Source organism: Asterias amurensis, chromosome 13, assembly GCF_032118995.1.
Source record: "Asterias amurensis chromosome 13, ASM3211899v1".
Classification (NCBI taxonomy): Eukaryota; Metazoa; Echinodermata; class Asteroidea; order Forcipulatida; family Asteriidae; genus Asterias; species Asterias amurensis.
The window spans coordinates 16,992,027-17,011,589 of NC_092660.1; the positions used below are offsets into that span (position 1 = coordinate 16,992,027).

The window sequence follows — 19,563 nt, forward strand, 5'->3', positions numbered from 1 at the left end:
TTTTTTTTGTCAATAAATTTAAGGGCCCTCGCTCTGCCTGGCCGTGTCAAATAATTCTTTGCAATTTTGTTTTCATTTGTGACACTGTTTTGAATTGTATTTCTCTCGGTAAAAAAAAAATTGCATAAAATTGTACTCTTTTTTTCGAAATTTGTAAAATGATATTAATTTCGAGAAAAAAAGGAGTACAGCGCTCCATGCAGTTACTGGGTCTAGATAACATTAAATTAACTTTCAGAACCATTATAGGCATATTTATAAATACAAATATTAGTATACATTCATTTAGTTATTTATTTATGTAACCAATATTTGTAAATATCAATAACTATTTGTATACAATCATTACTTGTAATAAAAAAACTATTTGTGTGTTAAAAATTATTATGATTTCTATTTTTACTCAGACGACGGATCGAATGAATAGGAAGTCATGCGCCCTCTGTCGGTGTGTCATTTGAGATCGGCTTGAATCAAGACTACAACCGGCCTGGTGGTGTGTGAACTTTTCCTGATCTCCAACAAAAAAGTCGTCAAAAATGTCGATGTTGAGGAATATTTTGAGGTTATCTGCAACTGTAAAAGTATGCAGAACACCAAAGATAACACAGCCACTTAGATGTTATGCAGAGGAAGCCTCAAAAACAGCGGCAGCGACTCAAATGTCCTTTTCATTTGGCATGCCAGGAAAGGTAAATTACTAAAAATTATTAATAGGCCTTCACACTAGTGAAGAGACTTAAGCTTCTATTTCCGACACAAATCATTCACTTTTGCTATAGTAAACTTTTCTCATGGTTTAACAGTTGGTGTGTCTTTACTCTTAATCTTATATGACATGATGATGTGTGACCCTAGCTATATTTGGCTGCCCTGAAGTAACAAATCGAATTAAATATTACAAATCAAGAGAAAAGAAATTATGGTTTTGACTGAGGAGGGCGGCTGAGCGGAGTGAGGAGATAGACATGATTGATAGAGGGGATCTGTTTTTTGTTTTACTTTTGTTTTCCGTTTTTGGTAATCTGCACCTCGCCACCAATTTATCTGCTCCAAATTAGCTCAAATTTCACTTGGGAGGAAACGGCTCAATTTTAGCCAAAACAACGCCGGCTCTCCTCTGATCAAGAAATGGCTCAAATTCAAAAGATTCGCTCAAAATAAGCCAGTCTTGGCTCACAGACTGTTGTGCCAAGACTGGCTCAGCATGCTCAATTAAGAAAGATTTCTGTATCATGTTCCTGCCACCCTTTTTTCATTTCATTTGAAAAAAAATTGTATTATCCTTTGATTTAGTAAATTTTGTCCATCTTTATTTCATTAAACATAAGGAATAAAGAATTGGTGGCAGGGTACAAAAAAAAATAAAAAACAAAGAGTACACAGTGCCTCAATTACCAGACATGTGCTTTTGTTTTACTTTAAACTTAGTCATAATCAAAATTATTATCTGTAGACAAACCTTCCCATCCCGCCAATAACTTCAAATTCTTGTTTCCTTTTCATTTTTCAACAGATGTTTTACAGCGACTCCGATGTTAAACAGATTGATATTCCGTCAGGAACTGGGACCTTTGGTGTACTCCAGCAACACGTACCAGCATTGGCCGTATTGAAACCTGGTCTTCTCAGTGTCCTAGAGCACGATGGCACCATCAACAAATTTTTCGGTTGGTGAAAAAGTCTTCATTAAACCGTATTAAACTATCCCATATAATGTACTCTTTGCCAAAGTGAAGGAATCGGGCTATGTTACTTAAGGCTTTCTTTGCAGGGGTTGTCTAAAAATAACTAAGTTTCTATCAAGGAGACTGCAAAGCTCCTCTCAAAGTCATTTTATGAAAAAAGATAACTGGGTATGGAATTTACAGGAACAGAGCCCCATAGCAAAAGAATTTTGAAGAATTTGTATTGTGCGCACAGAAAGTACCAGACATGTTATGTGGATAATTGTGAACATTTTGTCCTGCGGATAATTGACAATATTTGTTTATGGCAGTCAGTAGATGATAATGTAATGTGGATAATTGTGGATGTATAATTATACATTATTTTGTATTGCAGTCAGTAGCGGTTCTGTCACAATAAACGCAGATTCATCAGTGCAGGTCCTAGCAGAGATGGCTGTCCCCTTAGACCAGTTGGATTCAGCTGTAAGTCAAATCATCTTATCGTTTGTTGGGGTGACATATCATTCCTTGTATTGCAAGGCTTTACATAGGATTTGGGTAAAGGGTGTCCAAATTGTCCAGGAATGTAAAAAATGGTTGTCAAAATTATAAACAATTCACTACATTTATTTGAAATGACAGATAAAACCGGGTGTCTAAATTTTAAACAGGGTTTAAGAAAAACACCCATACACCCCTCTGGTCAACACTATGTTGCACTAATAGCATAAATCATCATTAGTCATAAGCTGTGTCATTCAGTCTGGGATGTACCGTCTTATGCATCTAAGCCATTCAACTTTAGCAGGCGCTCATGCAACTGCACAAACACCTCTTGTTTTAGTTTTAAGGGTTTGAGTTTATTGACACTGTAACTGTAATCACTAGCCTCTGGCCTGTTGTCCAGTGCAAAGTTTGAGCCCTGGCTGATTACTGATGATGTATCTCACAATATAGGATATGCTAAAATAACTGACTATTTATGTTTTGTTTGTTCTTTGTGTTAGGCGGTCAAGGAAGGATTGTCCAAGGCCCAGCAGGAATTAGCCGCAGCCAACACGGACCTAGCCAGAGCCGAAGCTCAAATAGCGATTGAGACGCATGAAGCCATGGATCAGGCTATTTCTGCAAAGTAATCTCTGAATAGGATTGTTTCCATTATGGTAAGAAGTCTCTTCACCACTGTTTCTGTAACTATTTTAACGGGAGACTTTGGAACACTGTGGCAGCAGACTGACCAGGTTAAAGTTCATTGTTTACGTAGTTCTGAGCATGCGCACATTACCGAGAACAATGGATTTACCTGGTAAGTCTGCTTCCACCATGTTAATCCCGAGGTTACAGGTTCTAGTCCTGCTCTAGTCAAGTTTTCTTTGTTCAACCCCAAATTATTCAAAAGTTACATAGTCAGTTTCCTCAGTGGTTTATTAATTGATATTTGAAATAAAAAGTTGCATCCCCTGAAGGTGATCCGGGGGAGAGATTTCCCTAGGACACGGGCGTTACTATTTAAGTATTAAAAGGCAGTGGACACTATTGGTAATTACTCAAAATAATTATAAGCATAAAACCTTACTTGGTAACAAGTAATGGGGAGAGGTTGATAGTATAAATTATTGTGAGAAACGGCTCCCTCTGAAGTGCCATAGTTTTCGAGAAAGAAGTAATTTTCCACGAATTTGATTTCGAGACCTCAAGTTTAGAATTTGAGGTCTCGAAATCAAGCATCTGAAAGCACACAACTTCGTGTGGCAAGGGTGTTTTTTTCTTAATTCATAATTATCTCGCAACTTAGACAACCAATTGAGCTCAAATTTTCACAGGTTTATTATTTTATGCATATGTTGAGATACAGCAAGTGAGAAGACTGGTCTTTGACATTTACCAATAGTGTCCAGTGTCTTTAAGAGACCATCACATCCTTTGCGTTTTCTTTGGTAAACATTGGTATCACGTTGTACGTGAATTAATGTAATTTTCTCTTATTCTTGCCATCAGATTTTTGGATTTTCCAGAGTTTTATCAGAGTACAAGTTTGATTCGTGTCGGCTCACTACCTGCATGTTGGAATAATTTAACTGGATGGATGAAAGCGTTTGTTGAGGGACTGACTGCCTGTGAATGCATTGGATGTTTTACTTGACTGGTCACAGTAGCTCATCCAGCAACACACTAACTTGTGAAGTCAAAGAAATAAAACAAAGAAATGACACACTAAGATCTTCAAGCTAATCTTAGTTTCTGATGTTGTAAACAAATTCTTTGCGTTGGATGTTTTACTTGACTGGTCACAGTAGTTCATCGAGCAACACATCCTTTGTACTGGTTATTCTAACTTGTGAACTTACAAGAAAAAAAACAAGAAATTACACACTACATTTTTCAAGCTAATTTTAGCTTCCGTTGTTAGATCTTTTATAATAATTCATATTTGGGTGAAACAGTTATAATTGAACTGCTTGAAGTATTGACAATTGTTAAGATGGCGGCCCTCTTCACTAATTTACATTAGATTGCTGGAGAAGTTTTGTTGTGAGTGAAATAAATTTGATGACAATAATTTAACTCTTTTGTGTTAATGGGTTCCTTCAATTCATGAAGTCAGTTCATCAGTGAGAGTTTAGTTATTAACAGTATAATGTGATGTGTTTGTTTAAAAAAAAAACAGAGAGAAATCTATTCATTGAAGCCATGCACACTTGAAACAAGCAACAGCAATTAACCAGAGGATAATATACAATCATAACATGGGTTGAGGGCGACTAGTCGATATTAACTCACCGAGGTATTGGAAGTTGACAAACTTCCAATACAAAGGGGAGCTACCAATCGACTAGTCGCACGAAAGAAACCAGGTTATATTTGTTTTGCTATACTTCATACATATTCAGTTACCGTTGCAAATGTTTTTTTCATTTTATTTTCTGCACTTTATGAACAAACAAAAATTACTGAATCTGTGATTCAACAATAAACACAAGGTCCATTATTGTTCAGGTATTAATGTTTCAGCTGTTCCATGATTGTAAAGCGCATGGCAAGTAGATAGCGCCCGGGGATGATGTCGCACAATGGTAATGCGCATGACAAAAAGAATAGTTCCCGGGGAGCTTTTACTTGTCATGCGCATTCACCACTTGCGTGAATACTCAAGTGCGCGCTTGGTAATTAGCAAAATAAGGAACTATTAATTTTATTGGGAAAAAAACAAACACAGGGATTCAAGCACCAACCTTCACCTAACCCAAATAAGTTTTCTAAATCCATTTTCAAATTAGTGAAATTACATCCACCTTAAATCTCATAACGGACAATCAAAACAAACAAGTATTGCAAAGGATAGAAGTTGATCACACCAAAACCAAAACTCGATTTTACTAAACTGCTTTAATGTCTTCACAAACCTTATAAAAATCTTTCAAATTAATCATAACCATTCAATCCATTAAATCACTCAAACTCACTTCAAAGAGGTCTAACTTTAACAATAATGTTATATGCAAATTCACACTGGATAGTTTCATCAACTTTGACTTCTGAATGAACAACAAAGAACCCAAACTTGTTTGATCGTGTTCATACAAAAGAGTTACACAAACCAATTTTTTAATTTTTTAAAACAGTTTTATAATTGAATTTGTCATTGTGTCAGTGGAAAATGTATTTCCCAAAATGGCATTTTATTAGATGCGCGTTTGATGTCAAACACACAAGTCGCATCGAAATAAAAAGTTTCTGCACATAGCGCTTATGCGCGAGATACATTTTTGCAAATTCGAGATACAACATTTTTTTCACTGCAAAGACGTAGTGAGAAGAACTTTTCACCATCAGAATTTTTGCTGAAACTAAGTGTGGAAAATATTGTAAAATACAAATATTATTATGTTTTTGTACGGTAAACTCACGAGATCAATGGAGTAATTTGACGTTGATACGTTTTTGAGAAAACCTTCATAAATCTGTAAGAATATTGCTTAATTTACAAGTAACATTTTTGTAAGTATAGTAAACACTAATTAAACAAGCTCTATTGATCATGCTCCTTGGGGAAACAATATTAATGAAAATTGCTCATAAGAAGTTGAAGAAAAAAGTTAGCTGTACTTATTCAACATTTAAAATATTAGTCAAAAAAAATATTCAACAAAATCACGTGAATGAGGTTCCAGGTATAACTTTGTGTTTTACTTTCAATAGTTTTTACATAGCACAGTGAATGACTGGATACCCAAACTAACTTGACATGACAGAAAATACTGTCTTGTGGTTATACAAATATTGCATGGTTGGTAAAAATTCAGCTCAACAGGAACTAGTTTCGTAAAGCTGTTACTCCATCAACCTAGTGAGTGCCTTGGTCCAATCTTACAAATTAGAGCTGGTAACCATTTACAAACAATACACATCAAATGGCAAACTAGTTGGTAAAGTTGTCAAAAAACAAAATGTTTTTCTGCTTTTTCATTTTGTACGCTAAGTAGCTTTATGAGAGTATCCAAAGTGACGATCAGTTTAAGAGGTCCGTGTGAGATGTCTGGAAGAAATTATCCCCATAGATGGTCAGGTTTAACAGGTCAGTGTGAAGAGTCTTGAAGATGATCCAACAAGACGCAAATCAAGTGAAGTAACTACAGCCTGGATATTCACATCATTTTACATTCTTGAAGATCTTATCAGCAGACTGAAATAAAGAATAATACGTAAACATTCAGTTTGGAACAACGAAGGAAACAGCACGAGGAATGGTTTATTTTCTTAACACAACTTGGTTTTCATTTGTGTAAAAGACATGTCCAAAATGGTGGCTTTGGCTTTAGCTGGATCACCATGTCAACATGCATTGATGTATGCTTCCCTTAGCAACAGCTAGAGCCAACGCTACTAATTTGTACTCAATTTGACCTATATGTACACATGGTGTAGGCTCCAATAGTAGACTTTTCATGCCTCATAAATAACAGTTTTCTGATTTTTCCCAAGGGAAAAACAAACAAATCTGGAGAACCGACTGAAATAGGAAAAGTAGTCATGCCTGCTTAAATGTACCCCAGCCTGAGAGGCTTTCATTATAATCCACAAATTTAACCTGAATACTCACACAATGATCCACACAGTGGATGAAGTCAAACAGCTCCTGCGTGCATGTCTCTTCTGTTTTACTACGACTAGAGACCCTGTCGGTGCAGACCGCCAGCTCTTCCTTCAATGCTTCACAGTGATGACTCTCACGACACTCCTCTAATATGCCATCTCTCGGATCCTGGTAGGGGTAGGCCAAAGCAAAATGCAGAATACATGAAATCATAGCATTATTTTTATACAAAAGCAGGCCAGTACTTTTTAGAACTGAGAAGTCTCCCGAACATCCAATAAATCTACTCCGCAGTAGTAGAATAAAGAACAAACTCTACCTGGCAAGTAGATACACACATGGAGTTACCGCAATCCAAAAATATATATTGATACCTCACCATGCAATGCCTCAAATCCTATAAAAAAGTCAACTTGTTTTCAATAACTGCAATTACTATGCCATAGATCATGTGGGGCAATCAGCGCCATCGATCGTAATTGACAACAAAATTGACAATTGACAACATACGCAGTTTATGCTTTAGTTGCTAATTCCGGATCCAACGTGGCATCAACATGGTACAATACTATTTGTAACATGTTGGATATGTTCCGACCATCCCAACTTGACATTCATCCATCTTCCCAAAGTTGAGACGCCCCAATTTTAACATTCAAGTTTGGACCAGTCACAACAACTATAGTTGGTGCGATTGTCAAGTTTGGGGAACAGATTTCAATAAAACCCTCTATTTCTAATCTCACCACAAGATCTTCATCCTCCTCCTCCTCCTCCTCTTCTTCTTCCTCTTCCTGCAAAAAAATATTTAAAATAATGACTTAACTGAACACTCTGTGTCTCTGGTAATATTTATGTCCCTCCTGTAACTGTATTTTTTGTAGGATTAAGTTGCTTCCATCGTTCATTCATATTTTGAATAATACTCAACTTGGGAATGTGGGTTGCACTGCAGTAGCGTGTGTAGTAGTAGCTACTACTAAAAAGCAGGGTATTTTTATTTACATGTATTAATTATGTCACCCAGACCGCACTTGTCATGTCGAGATGTTTTAAAAATGACTTCACAAAACAGACGTAAACTTAATGGCACTCTCGCCTCAGTAATCGGAGTAAATCAGTCTGACTGATACAAATTCAATTGTACTTTTTTTTTTTTTAGCAATTGATCAAATCGTTATTTATTAATATTATTAATTATTAAGTTGTTGTGTGAGGGAACTCGTGAGCGAGTGGAGGGAACAAGAGTTGAACCCACACAGATATAGGATTGCGTGCGCCACCGTGCATGACAACATCACTGCCTACCCATATTGCGAATCACAATCAGGTGCAGTGCTCAATCTCGTTAACGTTTATGATAATTTAGTTATTATATTATACGAACACAAGGAAACGAACGTTATTTATGAGAATGTAACTTGTGAACAACTGGGAAAACATTGCTGTATCATTCAAAACATTGCTGTATCCCCCCATCCAGCGACTTTTTAATTTGTGATGAAATTTGTCTACTCGTCATGCCTGTCGTATTTCGTAACAAGTCAAATGAGATATTGCTTTTGATAAAAGTAATTGAATAAGTGGGGGCAGGACACGGAAATCTTTCCTAGTTTCATGCACTGCTAACCACAATGTTAACCAATATTAACATAAGTCCGACTGTTCAAATTAACCCCCCCCCCCCAACTCAACTAGGATTTTTTTATTTTAACAAAAATTACATAATCGAAACTCAAGCTAAATCTCACGCAAATGTTACGTAATAAACCGCTTTCAAAAAGCAAGCTACTTGAATTAAGTACCCTTAAAAACGTATTAGTTGATAAATAAACAGTGATATGTTTCTTAAAACAGCAGAAATTGTACCTCAGGAGGATCGTTCTCGAACAGTCTTTCGTCGTCGATCGCCATTTTGCAGATGTAGTAACTGCAATATCTAACCGGTATCTCATGTTGTAAAACGGTGTATCCGATTGGTCAAAAGTGCCAACAGACTATTATTCTGACCAATCATACTAGCTGTTCCATGTAACCAAAAAGTTGAGGCAAACGTGCTTTTGCTCGGGTCGTCGAATGATGGCGCCCTTCTTCAAATTGCGAGTAGAAAAAATGGGGGGGGGGGAATACTGGCAGCCCTTTACAAACTTTGTTCTCTGGAAGAGTTATTCGGGCGATGTACACATTAGGATAAAATTAACTCTTAATACACAGGGATCAAGAATGAAGCTCTCAATCATGTCAGTTCGCTTTTTGAGAGTAATTTTTCTTTAAAGAAAAAAAAAGGGCTGTGCATGTTAAAACATCGTTCTTGACAATACCAAAACTGAGGACTTACTCAGTTCGAATAACTGCAACTGTGGCACATAAAGCAAGTCCACATTTTATGCCAACACAAAAACAATTCAAACAGTTCCTATATCATGTAAAGGGAAGGAGAAGTGGCCAATATTACATGAAAGCCGTAAAAAATAAGTGACAAGTTTCAAAAGTTCACAAAGAGTTAGGACAAGTCCTAGGAGATTTAAAAAAACATATGACTCATACTCGTCCTAATGTAAGATAGACTAGTCTTCCTTTGTGAAATCCATCCCTGGACACATTGGTTCTTACTCAATTGTTCGCATAATTGAGTTAAAATTTTCAAAGATTTCTTATTATGCATATCATATTATGATAGGATATGTATACACCAAGTGAGAATACACAATAGTCGTTTATTACAAAAAATGCATTCAGTGACTTTAAAGGAACACGTTGCCTTGGATCGGACGAGTTGGTCAAAACAAAAGCGTTTGTAACCGTTTTTTATATAATGCATATGGTTGGAAAGATGTTTTAAAAGTAGAATACAATGATCCACACAAGTTTGCCGCGAAATTGCGTGGTTTTCCTTCTACTGTGCGAACTAACATGGTCGGCCATTTATGGGAGTCAAAATTTTGACCCCCATAAATGGCCGACGTGTTAGTCGACAAGGTAAAAGGAAAACCATGCAATTTCGAGGCATGTTTGTGTGGATCATTGTATTCTACTTTTACAACATCTTTCTACCCATATGCATTTTATAAAAAACGGTTACAAACGCTTTTCAAAAACCAACTCGACCGATCCAAGGCAACGTGTTCCTTTAAATGAAAATGCAATGTGATAAAATATCCCCTTTAGCTGACAAAAATTACAATTAAACAAAAACGTTGTTCACAATTAACTTTGTTTGCTGGCAGCTCATTTTTATTACTCTTTTCTACAAACACTATACACATGTCTCTGCAACATAACTAAGTTTTTAGTTTTTCAAAAAAGATCTTTTTACATATATCTGCATACAAAATACATTTTTTGTACAGAAGCGAGATCGAGAAAGTTAAAATATTAAATTCATAAGAAGCTATAAAATTGACTGTTTTAAGCGGAATTAAGAAGTGAAGAGCTACATACAATTTATGTTCAGATAAAATTATATCTGCAAATCGTCTCCAAACATTTGCCATAAAATAAAATTACTGTACAAGTATATAATTGTCTTCTGAATAAAATCTCCCAGTGTAAATGTTGTTGAACATTCATCATTTTTGTTTTTTCAAAGTGCAAAATTTTCATTTTAACAGGTAATTAAAGAACATGCAGCAAGCATTTTTAGATAGCTTGGTTTGTGATTAATATATGGTGGGGCTACAGAGCAGTTCTCTATATTAAATATTGCTATATAACAGTTACAACAATAAAGACGCATGTTATTTCATTAATGTGGCACTGGACAGTTAAAAAGCCCAATAGAGTTAGCAGAAATTGATAAAACTTTTCACATAAAAAAAAAACCAAGATTAAAGTATTTTGTGGTTGACACAAAATTAAAATAACCAACAGACATAATTTCTAACCAATTTATGTTTCCTTCTATAAAACATTATGTAGATTTTACATAACAGTGTTTCATAGGCATGATAATGGTTCTTGGTAAAAAGTGGGAATATTTTATCGAGTACATGACCGACCTACATGTACACATACACATGGTGCAGGCTCCAATAGAAATTTCAGACTATTCAATCACAATTTCATTTTAAAAGAATTTTTTCAGGGCAGAAAACAATCGGACACCAGATCAAGTAAGAATTAATAACATCAAGCCTGGCATCACAATCTTTTTTTCACGAAACAAAATGTGAGGAAATTTAAAAATTGTGAAATGGATTGCTGACCAAACAATCTTGGTTTGTAATCAATGCATAGTCTATCTGCCTTGCTGGTTCTCTTGGGGCGAGCCCAATCACTTCCTCTAAATATCTGTTCTTCTTTTATCGGATGCTTTGTCTGAGTTTGAGTGTACCCGACATGGCTTTTGGGTCTCGGGGCCCCTTCTTTGCAGATTTCCCGTGAGTTTCACTCTGGAAACACTTCCATAGCCTCAGAGTCTCGTCTCCTGCAGCTGTAGCCACTGTGGACCCATCGGGACTCATGCACATGTGAAGAATGCGTGATGTATGACCTACAAGGATAAAAAGGATGAACAAACAATTACCTTTTGTTCAAAAGAAAATATTGCTGGGTGTGTAAAACAAAATGTTATTCTTCATCCCCAATGCAAATTTAACATTAAATCCTGGTTCATACTTTCTGCGAATGCGATACAAATTGTTGACGTCACAGGGCTGTTTTCGCAGCGAATGTTTTGCAGGAGTTGAACACAAGTCAACTGATGCAAATTATTCATTGCGATTACTGACGTAAAAGTTTGTGTAACATTCACATGCAGCGTGAACCATGCTTCATTTGTTGTGGTACCCACTGCAAAAAATTTTAGGATTCTAATGCCTTTAGCTAGCTTAGGCAATCCTGTTGGTCTAGTGGAAAGACATGCTCTACATAGTTTTCACAGGACTCAGGAAAAGCACAGAGTATACAGTGGTTTACACATCAGTGTATTGGTAAAACAAAATAATATTTGAAAACATGTATCTGCATAGCTTAAAGACTGTGGACACTATTGGTTATTGTCAAAGACTAGTCTTCCCAGTTGGTGTATCTCAACATACGCATAAAACAACAAACATGTGAAAATTTAAGCTAAATCGGTCGTCGAAGTTGCGAGATAATAATGAAAGGAAAAACACCCTTTTCACACGAAGTTGTGTGCTTTCAGATGCTTGATTTTGAGACCTCAAATTCTAAACTTGAGGTCTCGAAATCAAATTTGTGGAAAATTACGTCTTTTTCAAAAACTACGTCACTTCAGAGGGAGCTGTTTCTCACAATGTTTTATACTATCAACCTCTTCCCATTACTCGTAATCAAGAAAGGTTTTATGATGATAATTATTTTGAGTAATTACCAATAGTGTCCACTGCCTTAAAGGTGCTTTTAAAAAAAGTGAATCCTCAGAGAAATAATAATTGTAAAAGTTTATAGGGCAAATTTTCTTCATTTAGTTTTTTTTGGTTTTATTATGCAGCTCTATAGAATTTCAACCAGGTCACAAAGAACCTTGCTTTCGTTTAAAAAGTTGTGTGACGATTTCTAAGCCCCAAATTTCATTTATGAAGGGGCACAGAAATTTTCAATTGGCCAATAGCTTTTGAGGCAAATTTAAATTTGTATTGGAAATTTGCAATTACTGTGGGTGTCTCGGATTATTTCGAGGCCTGCATTTCTGATGAATAGACCTACCTAAGAGTTCAGCTGTTCTTGTCATTGCTGGGTACTTCCAAATGACGAGTTGATTCTGAGCGTAGCCGTGGGCCGACACCAATTCACGGTACTCTTTAGACCAAAGAACTGAACAGACCTATCACAATGAAAACAAAATGTAAACAAATTATTAGATGTAAATAAATAAATAATAATAATGGAGACAGTGACACTCCTGGTGCAGAGAATAAAATTACATTTGAGATATATATACAAATAAGCAGAAGGTGGTAACAGCTTATTTTTCAAAAGAGATGGGTTTTGAGTTTGTTGGGAGGTAGAAAGTCTCCGTTAACTCAGTTTGATGGGTATTCATAATAATTCAATCATCCGAAGGTATCACCTCAAATACAATGTACTTGACTCTTGTCAAAACAAGATCGCTGGAACTGGCCATAATTACCTCTTTATATCATGAACATCAAAACAAAGAAACAAACAGCAGAAAAAGAGTATCAGGATTTCAGAATGTACTCTTTATAAGCAGAACCTTGTTCAAATCGGTACTTTTTATAATAAGGGTTGATTGACAAACAAATAAATATGACGAATAAAATACCTGTGATTTAGTGTCGATGCTGTTCAGGCAGTTGCCGTTGCTGACATTCCAGAAACGCAGGAATCTATCCGCGGTGCCACCCCCACTCACTAGAACGCTTGGCTGCCAGGGACACCACGCTAGAGCCTAGAGAGAAAGAAAACCACATACAGAGTCAGATTTTATTTTAATTTGAATGTGAACTTCATTTCAAATGTAGGATTTGAAACTTTGCAGGGTGGAAATACGACACCATGTAATGACTATCTCTGAGTTAGGGTGGTTCTGAAAAAAAGAAACGTTGGTTTCAACTCGACGTTTAGATCAGTATGCTCTGATCGTCTTCTGGAGAAAGCTATTTCATTTCATATGTCACTTCAGAAATAGTCCCAATAAACAGTAAGCCCATATGCATATAATGTGCATCATCAGCGGGCAAAACATTTTGGGTGAAATGAGAGTCAAAGCAACACTCAGCAAACCAGTTTGATAATTGTTGACACCCCGATAAAGTAAAAGTTAGGAGACCATGTGCATTTAAGGTGGTAAATCATTTGTTTTTGAAAACGTTGGATTGCTTAAATTCTATGTAAATGTAGATGTACTAAAAAATATTAATTTCAAAAGGTGGTCGCTTTTTTAAAATATCCTTGAAAACCCGGAATGGATGTTATTGTAGGTACAGTTTCCCTTTTACAAACTACATTACTTTGAAGTGAAATGTTTCTCAAATTGCTAAATACTATCAAACACTGCTGTAGGCTTTTATTGCCATTAATTTTCAAAATTCCCTTTAAATGTTAGCACTGACCTTAACGGCAGCTTGGTGCTGGGTGAATGTATGAATCGCTTTAGATGGGTCTCCGTGTGTTGCTGACGGCCAGATGTTTAAGAGGTTATCATTTCCCCCACTGGCAAGGTACCGACCATCCGGAGCCCACTTGAGCCCACACACCTCTTGGGTATGCCCGGCTAGGCTAGCTATCTGATGGTTCTGGACTCGTACATCATGGTGGTGGATAGCTCCTGATCGTGAACCACTGCAGAGATAAATAAATGGTGCATACTTGTAAAATGGAACTTTTAAATGGTACAAAAATGAGATGGGATTAAGTTAACCATAACAACATACGAGACAACTAAAGTCGGGGGCATCATTGAACAAAAAGGAGATCAAATGGAGATGGGCAGGCCACCTGTCAATGGTCCAAGACAACAGGTGGACCAGACGAATGACATAATGGCAGCCTAGAACAGGCAAGAGAAAGAGAGGTTGGTAAAGGGCACCCAATGAGGAAAAAGTTAAACCATTGATACACTTTCAGAAAACAATCAAAACGAATCAGTTATGGTTTTATATAACAGGAGAAAAGGAGGAAGTGACAACTTGATTGCTTGTCAATTATTTCTGTATTTTGTTGTTTCGTCGGATATCTTAAAAATGGGAGACTTTGGAACGCTATGTGGCAGAAGACTTACCAAGTAAGTTCCCATTCGTATATTCTAAGCATGCACACTTTAATGAGAACACTGGATTTACCTGGTAAGTCTACTGCCACCTTAGCTCCCAAAAATGTCCCATTGCTCAAGTTTTTTTTAAATAGGTTTCCAATGACACAGCAGAGCCAGCAATGAGATCTTACCTGCTGAGGATGTAGCTATTCCAGGCAAGTGAGCCAACTCTAGCAGCATGACCGGTCATGTTCCGTAACCTCTTAGTTGCAGTTACATCCCACAGCTGCAAACGAAGAAGAAAAAAGGGTAACTGTAACTAGACATTTCCGTTTTGTTAATTTACAAAAACAACATGTTCATGAGTGATGTCATCAAATTATGATTGAATCAAAACTTTGGTGTCTACATTTTCCCTTTTCAATCCAATGTAAACCCAAACGCTACGGCTAGAGAGTGAAAGACCAAGTAGGGACACTTAGCACAAAAACTTGCTAAGCACAAAAAAATCTTACTTATCAGAAACTTGTAATGAGATAAAACTCCATAAGCTTTACATTCTTGCAACAGGTGACCGACTCGTGCTTTGCATAGCAAAGAAATATGCTAAGCATTATTTTCTGATTATAAAATTGGACCCAGGGCAACAGAGGCAATGGCCTACGTCCGCCCAAATGGCCGTTCCTAAGACAGAAGGACAGTGACAGCTTACCTGAACCTCCCCTGTACTGGTCCCAACGGCCAGGAAATTGCCTTCTTGTATCCAAGACACGGAGCAGACGTACTCCTCCTGACCCTCCAGCTGCATGAGGTGATTGATACTACCAGAGCTGGCATCCCACAGGTACACGTTATTGGCTAAGGCTACGGCGAGATGATTGTTCCTACTCCAGTCTATCAGATTCAAATCTGCAAATAATAATATAAAAAAAATACTAATAATAGTGGGGTCTTATAAAGCACGCATATCCGTCACTCAGTGACGCTCAAGGAGCCTTAAAATATATTTTCCTGCAAGGTATGTTGGGATTATGAGACCTACTCCTTTTATAAGGTGCTGTGGCACAATCAAACCAGGAACACCAGGATGATTCCCTTAGTGCACTGGATTCCTCTTGTGTGTGTTACACAACACACAGGACCGCTGGCTTTACGTCGCATCATCTCCGGTGGATGCCATTGGAATGAATGATTTAATTAATTCGTCTGAAGAAGAAATGCACAAGAACAGTTCTCCCCCCAAAAAAGTGTTGTGGCACAATCAAACCAGGAACACCAGGATGGTTCCCTTAGTGCACTGGGTTCCTCTTTTGTGTGTTACACAACACACAGGACCACTGGCTTTACGTCGCATCATCTCCGGTGGATGCCATTGGAATGAAAAAAATAAATTAATTCTTCTGAAGAAGAAAAGCACAAGAACAGTTTTCAAAAAAATAATAATAATTACTTGAATAAAAAATTAAATTAACAAATTCTTTTTGGCTTACAGTAATCATCCAGGATATCAGGGGCGTCCAGTATCCTCTCTGGAACCTGTGGAATATGTCGGACTGCCTTCTTGGTTGAACCTGGCGTCTTGGTCTGACTGTACAACACTCTCAAGTTGTTCTGGAAACCTGTGGATTGAAAAGTTGGGTTGGACTTGATTATTTTACTATGCATTATCAGGGAGCTAGTATTGATATCAAAGGGGTGGGAATAAGATGTAGGTCACTGGTCACATTTTGGTGCTTCTGTTTCGGTACAATAAACTTGTTCCATTTTCATTTAAATTCATGCACAAATTACAATATAAGTCGGTATATATTTCACATAAAATAGGTGAGGTTTGTGGTTGTACTATGTGTAAATCTCTTTTGAGGAGTGTTTTCCACCGATGGTTCTTTTCAGAACCAACACTACTCAAAAGAGATTTACAAATGGTGCTACCTCAATCCTCAACTAAGGTGAAAATTCAAAGATGATTTTTGTTTACCTTCAGGAGCATCTGGGGGTTTACTTTTGTACGATAGGATCTTGGCATTGAGCAACTCTCCGTTGAGGTTGTCTGACATTTTCTTGCAGTAGTCAATCTTCTGTGGGCTCTGGGTGGCTTGGTTCTCTTGGTTTGTGGAGCAGTTCAGCAGTTTGAAGGCGCTGACGTCAAAGTTTGTGCCGCTGCGATTAGGAATGAAGCGATCTCCGACGGGTAACTTGGATGGTGTCTTACCTAGATCGAGAAAAAAATGGGGGCGTATCTTAGTTAGCATGCCTGTGATATTTTTTTCACAGAACTCGGGAAGGGAACCGAGTGTAACAGTGCACACATCAATGAAAATTGTAAAACCAAACAATATTTTGTTAAAAGTTCTACATCCATAAATCAGAAGCAAAACAAATGTTCCCCTGGTACTGGCACCCCTTTGAAATGTTCCCCTTGAATTTATTAACAAATAGGGGTCCTTTAGAAAAATTAAAATGGCTTTGCTTGCTCAAAGTGAATTTCAAAAGTTTTGTCTTGATAAAGCTGTTCTTGTGTAGAGACAGTTTAGAGCTTGACCCATATTTCATGGCTCAGCTTACCACCGAATTCTGTGCTTATGATAATCATTTGTTCGCTTAAAACAGGGCAAGCAACAAATTATCCTCCTAGCCGTGAAAGCAAAGAATACCAAGTAGTGTGATGTACACAAGCTAGAGGCAAAAGTTCCTGCTATAACCAGGCCATTTATAGGCTTGATGTAAGCGCGGTGTTTGATCAGCAGAGTGTGGGTTCGGGTCCCGGTCACGACACTTGCTTTGTAAAATTGGGGAGGTAGTGGTTTCTGCTCTACCAGCCAGGCTTCAGACTGATGATACCCAAGCCAACATCCATATGGACTGTAAGGGGGGTAACTTCTGCTTCAGCTCTAGGGGTAGACGGCATTGGCCTCTTGAATAAAATAATTGTAGCTAAGCCCACACCTTGAAGTGGCCTTCAGGCCTTGTGTGTCTGCGACTTGCTTAAAAAAAAGGTTAGAAGTGTACCTGGCGTTTTGCTTCTTTTTCCATTTGGAGTCTTTGATTTTGATGGTGTCTTTGAGCTGAACGATTGATTGGATGTCTTCATCGGTGAGATGTTTCCGAGACTCTTGTTGAGGCTTTTATTCAGACTTTTATTCATGCTCTTGTTCACCGAGGCGTTATTGCACATTGATGTCTCTGATGCCTTGCGTTGCCAGCGCATTGCTGGACCCCCGATTGGACCATCTAACCTCACAAGGTTGTTGATGTCCGAGTCAAAGTTAAACTGCGACATCGCTAGTGGTAGAAGTGTTAAAGTCTTGCAAGCAAATGATGTTTTTCACTTTGAAATCTGTAATACAAAAGATACAATTAATTAGGGATGACATTTGTGTGGGTAACGTTGTAGTTGGACATTGAGGTACATGTAATCATAAGCCTCCACGCTTCCAAAGGTTGAATGGAGGCTGAATAGAGGGTTACGCTTATGTATAAATCGCATTTTCAACTTAAAGCTAATTTTTTCAGGTGAAAAAAAAAAACTTTCATTACCAAGACCAGTTATGGGCCCTGTAATCCTTTTTTAAAACTTTGGCTGCAGATGTAAAGATTTACAGCGTCCAAGTTTACACTGACTGGGTCTATATTCCTATATAAAATAATAACAAAAGTCAGAACGACTTAGTTAATATTAACTTTTTATGAAACGATGACGGACTGACGGTCCTACTATTTGCCATCAACTCGCTTGTGCCTTCAACACCCACTACACAGATGGCAGGTACATATGCAGGCCTGATACTTCACGGAGGCAACCAGGCGATTGCCTCCGTTGCCCCTTGCCATTGCCTTGATGCCCGTGAAATGCTCCAGTAGAAATTTACAATTTCCTCATAGGGTGCCCTTGCCAAAGAAAATTGCCTTGGTGCCCTTGCCCTTTCAAAAACGAAGCATACAGCCCTGCATATGGATTAGTCTTAATTAACCCAAGATGTCAGTGATCAATTTACACAAAGTGCAGTACATATTTTTAACTCTGGGGAAAACGACTCAGTTTGAGCCAAAAGATGTCGGCTTCTCTCTCCTCATTCTCTCTCCAACTGCCTGTTTGGTAGCGTGTTCTTCGCTAGTATATTTTATTATTACATGAAATTATGAAAACTAAATCGGAGCCTGGTCGTGTTAAATCTGTCTGTTTATCAGGTGATCGTGCACAACAAAGAATTCCGTGGATTTTTACGTCAGTATCAGTCATGATTTTGATTTGTACTTAAATGATTTGCACAAAATTGTATGCACAATCAGTCGATCTTGCAGGAAAAGTTTGTGCAATTGTCGGCCGGCCGATCGTGCAGGAATGGTTTGAGCAATCGACCTAAACTATTTGTGCATGAATAGTTTGCGCACTTTGCCAACAGTGCAGGAATAGTGTGCGCAATACGGCGATAGTGCAGGAATACTGTGCGCAATTTGGCGATCGTGCAAGAATTATTTGCTCCCAATTATTTTCGCAATGACAACAGTCAAAGTGCAGGAATGGTTTAGCGCCCGGCCAAAATTTAAACCTGTGGAGAAAAACCTGAAACCAAAGGTTGATTTTTTTTAAACAGCACTTAACAAGAAATTCTTCTTAGTTTTAGTTCGTTTCAGCATGTTTTCAGGAATCGTAATCTAGAATTTAGAACTTCATGATTAAGAATAAGCTTGGTTGTTGTGTTGGACCAGGAAGAAGATCTTTTAACTTTTTCATCCATTCTATTTCTAAAATTTGCCAAGGCCAAAAATAAATACACATTTACAAATCGTGATCACAGTGTATGCAACAGTAATTTTGACTAAACGTGTAGGATACATTCTTAATATCGTATTATTTGTTGCATTTTGATTACCTGTTCAGCAAAAATCTGTCATCTAGACGTCAAAAGAGGATCGGAAGATTGGCTTTTCTTGCATGACCAACGCCGTGAATGTGTGTGTGTATGTTTTGTTTATTAAGCGTGGGTTTTAAATGACCCGCGTTTTGATTGGTTCTCTGAGACGCAGGACTCTTGATTGTGATTGGGCCATATGTGAAGTCACGTTAAAACCAATCTTTATTGTTGTTTACCAGTAAAAGGAACCAATTTTACTCC

At 37.5% G+C, this 19,563-nt stretch overlaps 3 protein-coding genes across 4 annotated transcripts; 1 reads left to right on the plus strand and 2 right to left on the minus strand.

Annotated features, from left to right (window-relative positions):
* The first annotated feature begins 469 nt into the window (after positions 1 to 469).
* Positions 470 to 4,235, plus strand: LOC139946362 (ATP synthase subunit delta, mitochondrial-like). The gene is made up of 5 exons (XM_071944002.1): positions 470 to 692; positions 1,517 to 1,670; positions 2,065 to 2,153; positions 2,678 to 2,833; positions 3,669 to 4,235. The coding sequence occupies exons 1-4, from the start codon at positions 540 to 542 to the stop codon at positions 2,804 to 2,806; spliced, it is 525 nt and encodes a 174-aa protein (XP_071800103.1). The 5' UTR covers positions 470 to 539; the 3' UTR covers positions 2,807 to 2,833; positions 3,669 to 4,235.
* On the minus strand, positions 3,670 to 8,774 carry LOC139946364 (cytochrome b-c1 complex subunit 6, mitochondrial-like). Its single transcript, XM_071944003.1, has 4 exons — positions 8,635 to 8,774; positions 7,512 to 7,559; positions 6,772 to 6,933; positions 3,670 to 6,354 (listed from the first exon to the last, which is right to left on the minus strand). The coding sequence occupies exons 1-4, from the start codon at positions 8,677 to 8,679 to the stop codon at positions 6,322 to 6,324; spliced, it is 288 nt and encodes a 95-aa protein (XP_071800104.1). The 5' UTR covers positions 8,680 to 8,774; the 3' UTR covers positions 3,670 to 6,321.
* A 1,217-nt stretch (positions 8,775 to 9,991) lies between these two features.
* On the minus strand, positions 9,992 to 19,420 carry LOC139946514 (cell division cycle protein 20 homolog). Of its 2 annotated transcripts, none has more exons than XM_071944198.1 (10): positions 19,321 to 19,420; positions 17,456 to 17,783; positions 16,425 to 16,658; positions 15,937 to 16,065; positions 15,159 to 15,355; positions 14,638 to 14,732; positions 13,806 to 14,034; positions 13,016 to 13,141; positions 12,436 to 12,553; positions 9,992 to 11,257 (listed from the first exon to the last, which is right to left on the minus strand). In XM_071944198.1, exons 2-10 carry the CDS (start codon positions 17,724 to 17,726, stop codon positions 11,067 to 11,069), a joined length of 1,590 nt encoding a protein of 529 aa, XP_071800299.1. In that variant the 5' UTR covers positions 17,727 to 17,783; positions 19,321 to 19,420; the 3' UTR covers positions 9,992 to 11,066. The 2 variants fall into 2 exon arrangements, with proteins under 2 accessions (XP_071800299.1, XP_071800300.1); XM_071944199.1 differs by having other exon boundaries at positions 17,456 to 17,728; positions 19,321 to 19,411.
* Positions 19,421 to 19,563: the final 143 nt, after the last annotated feature.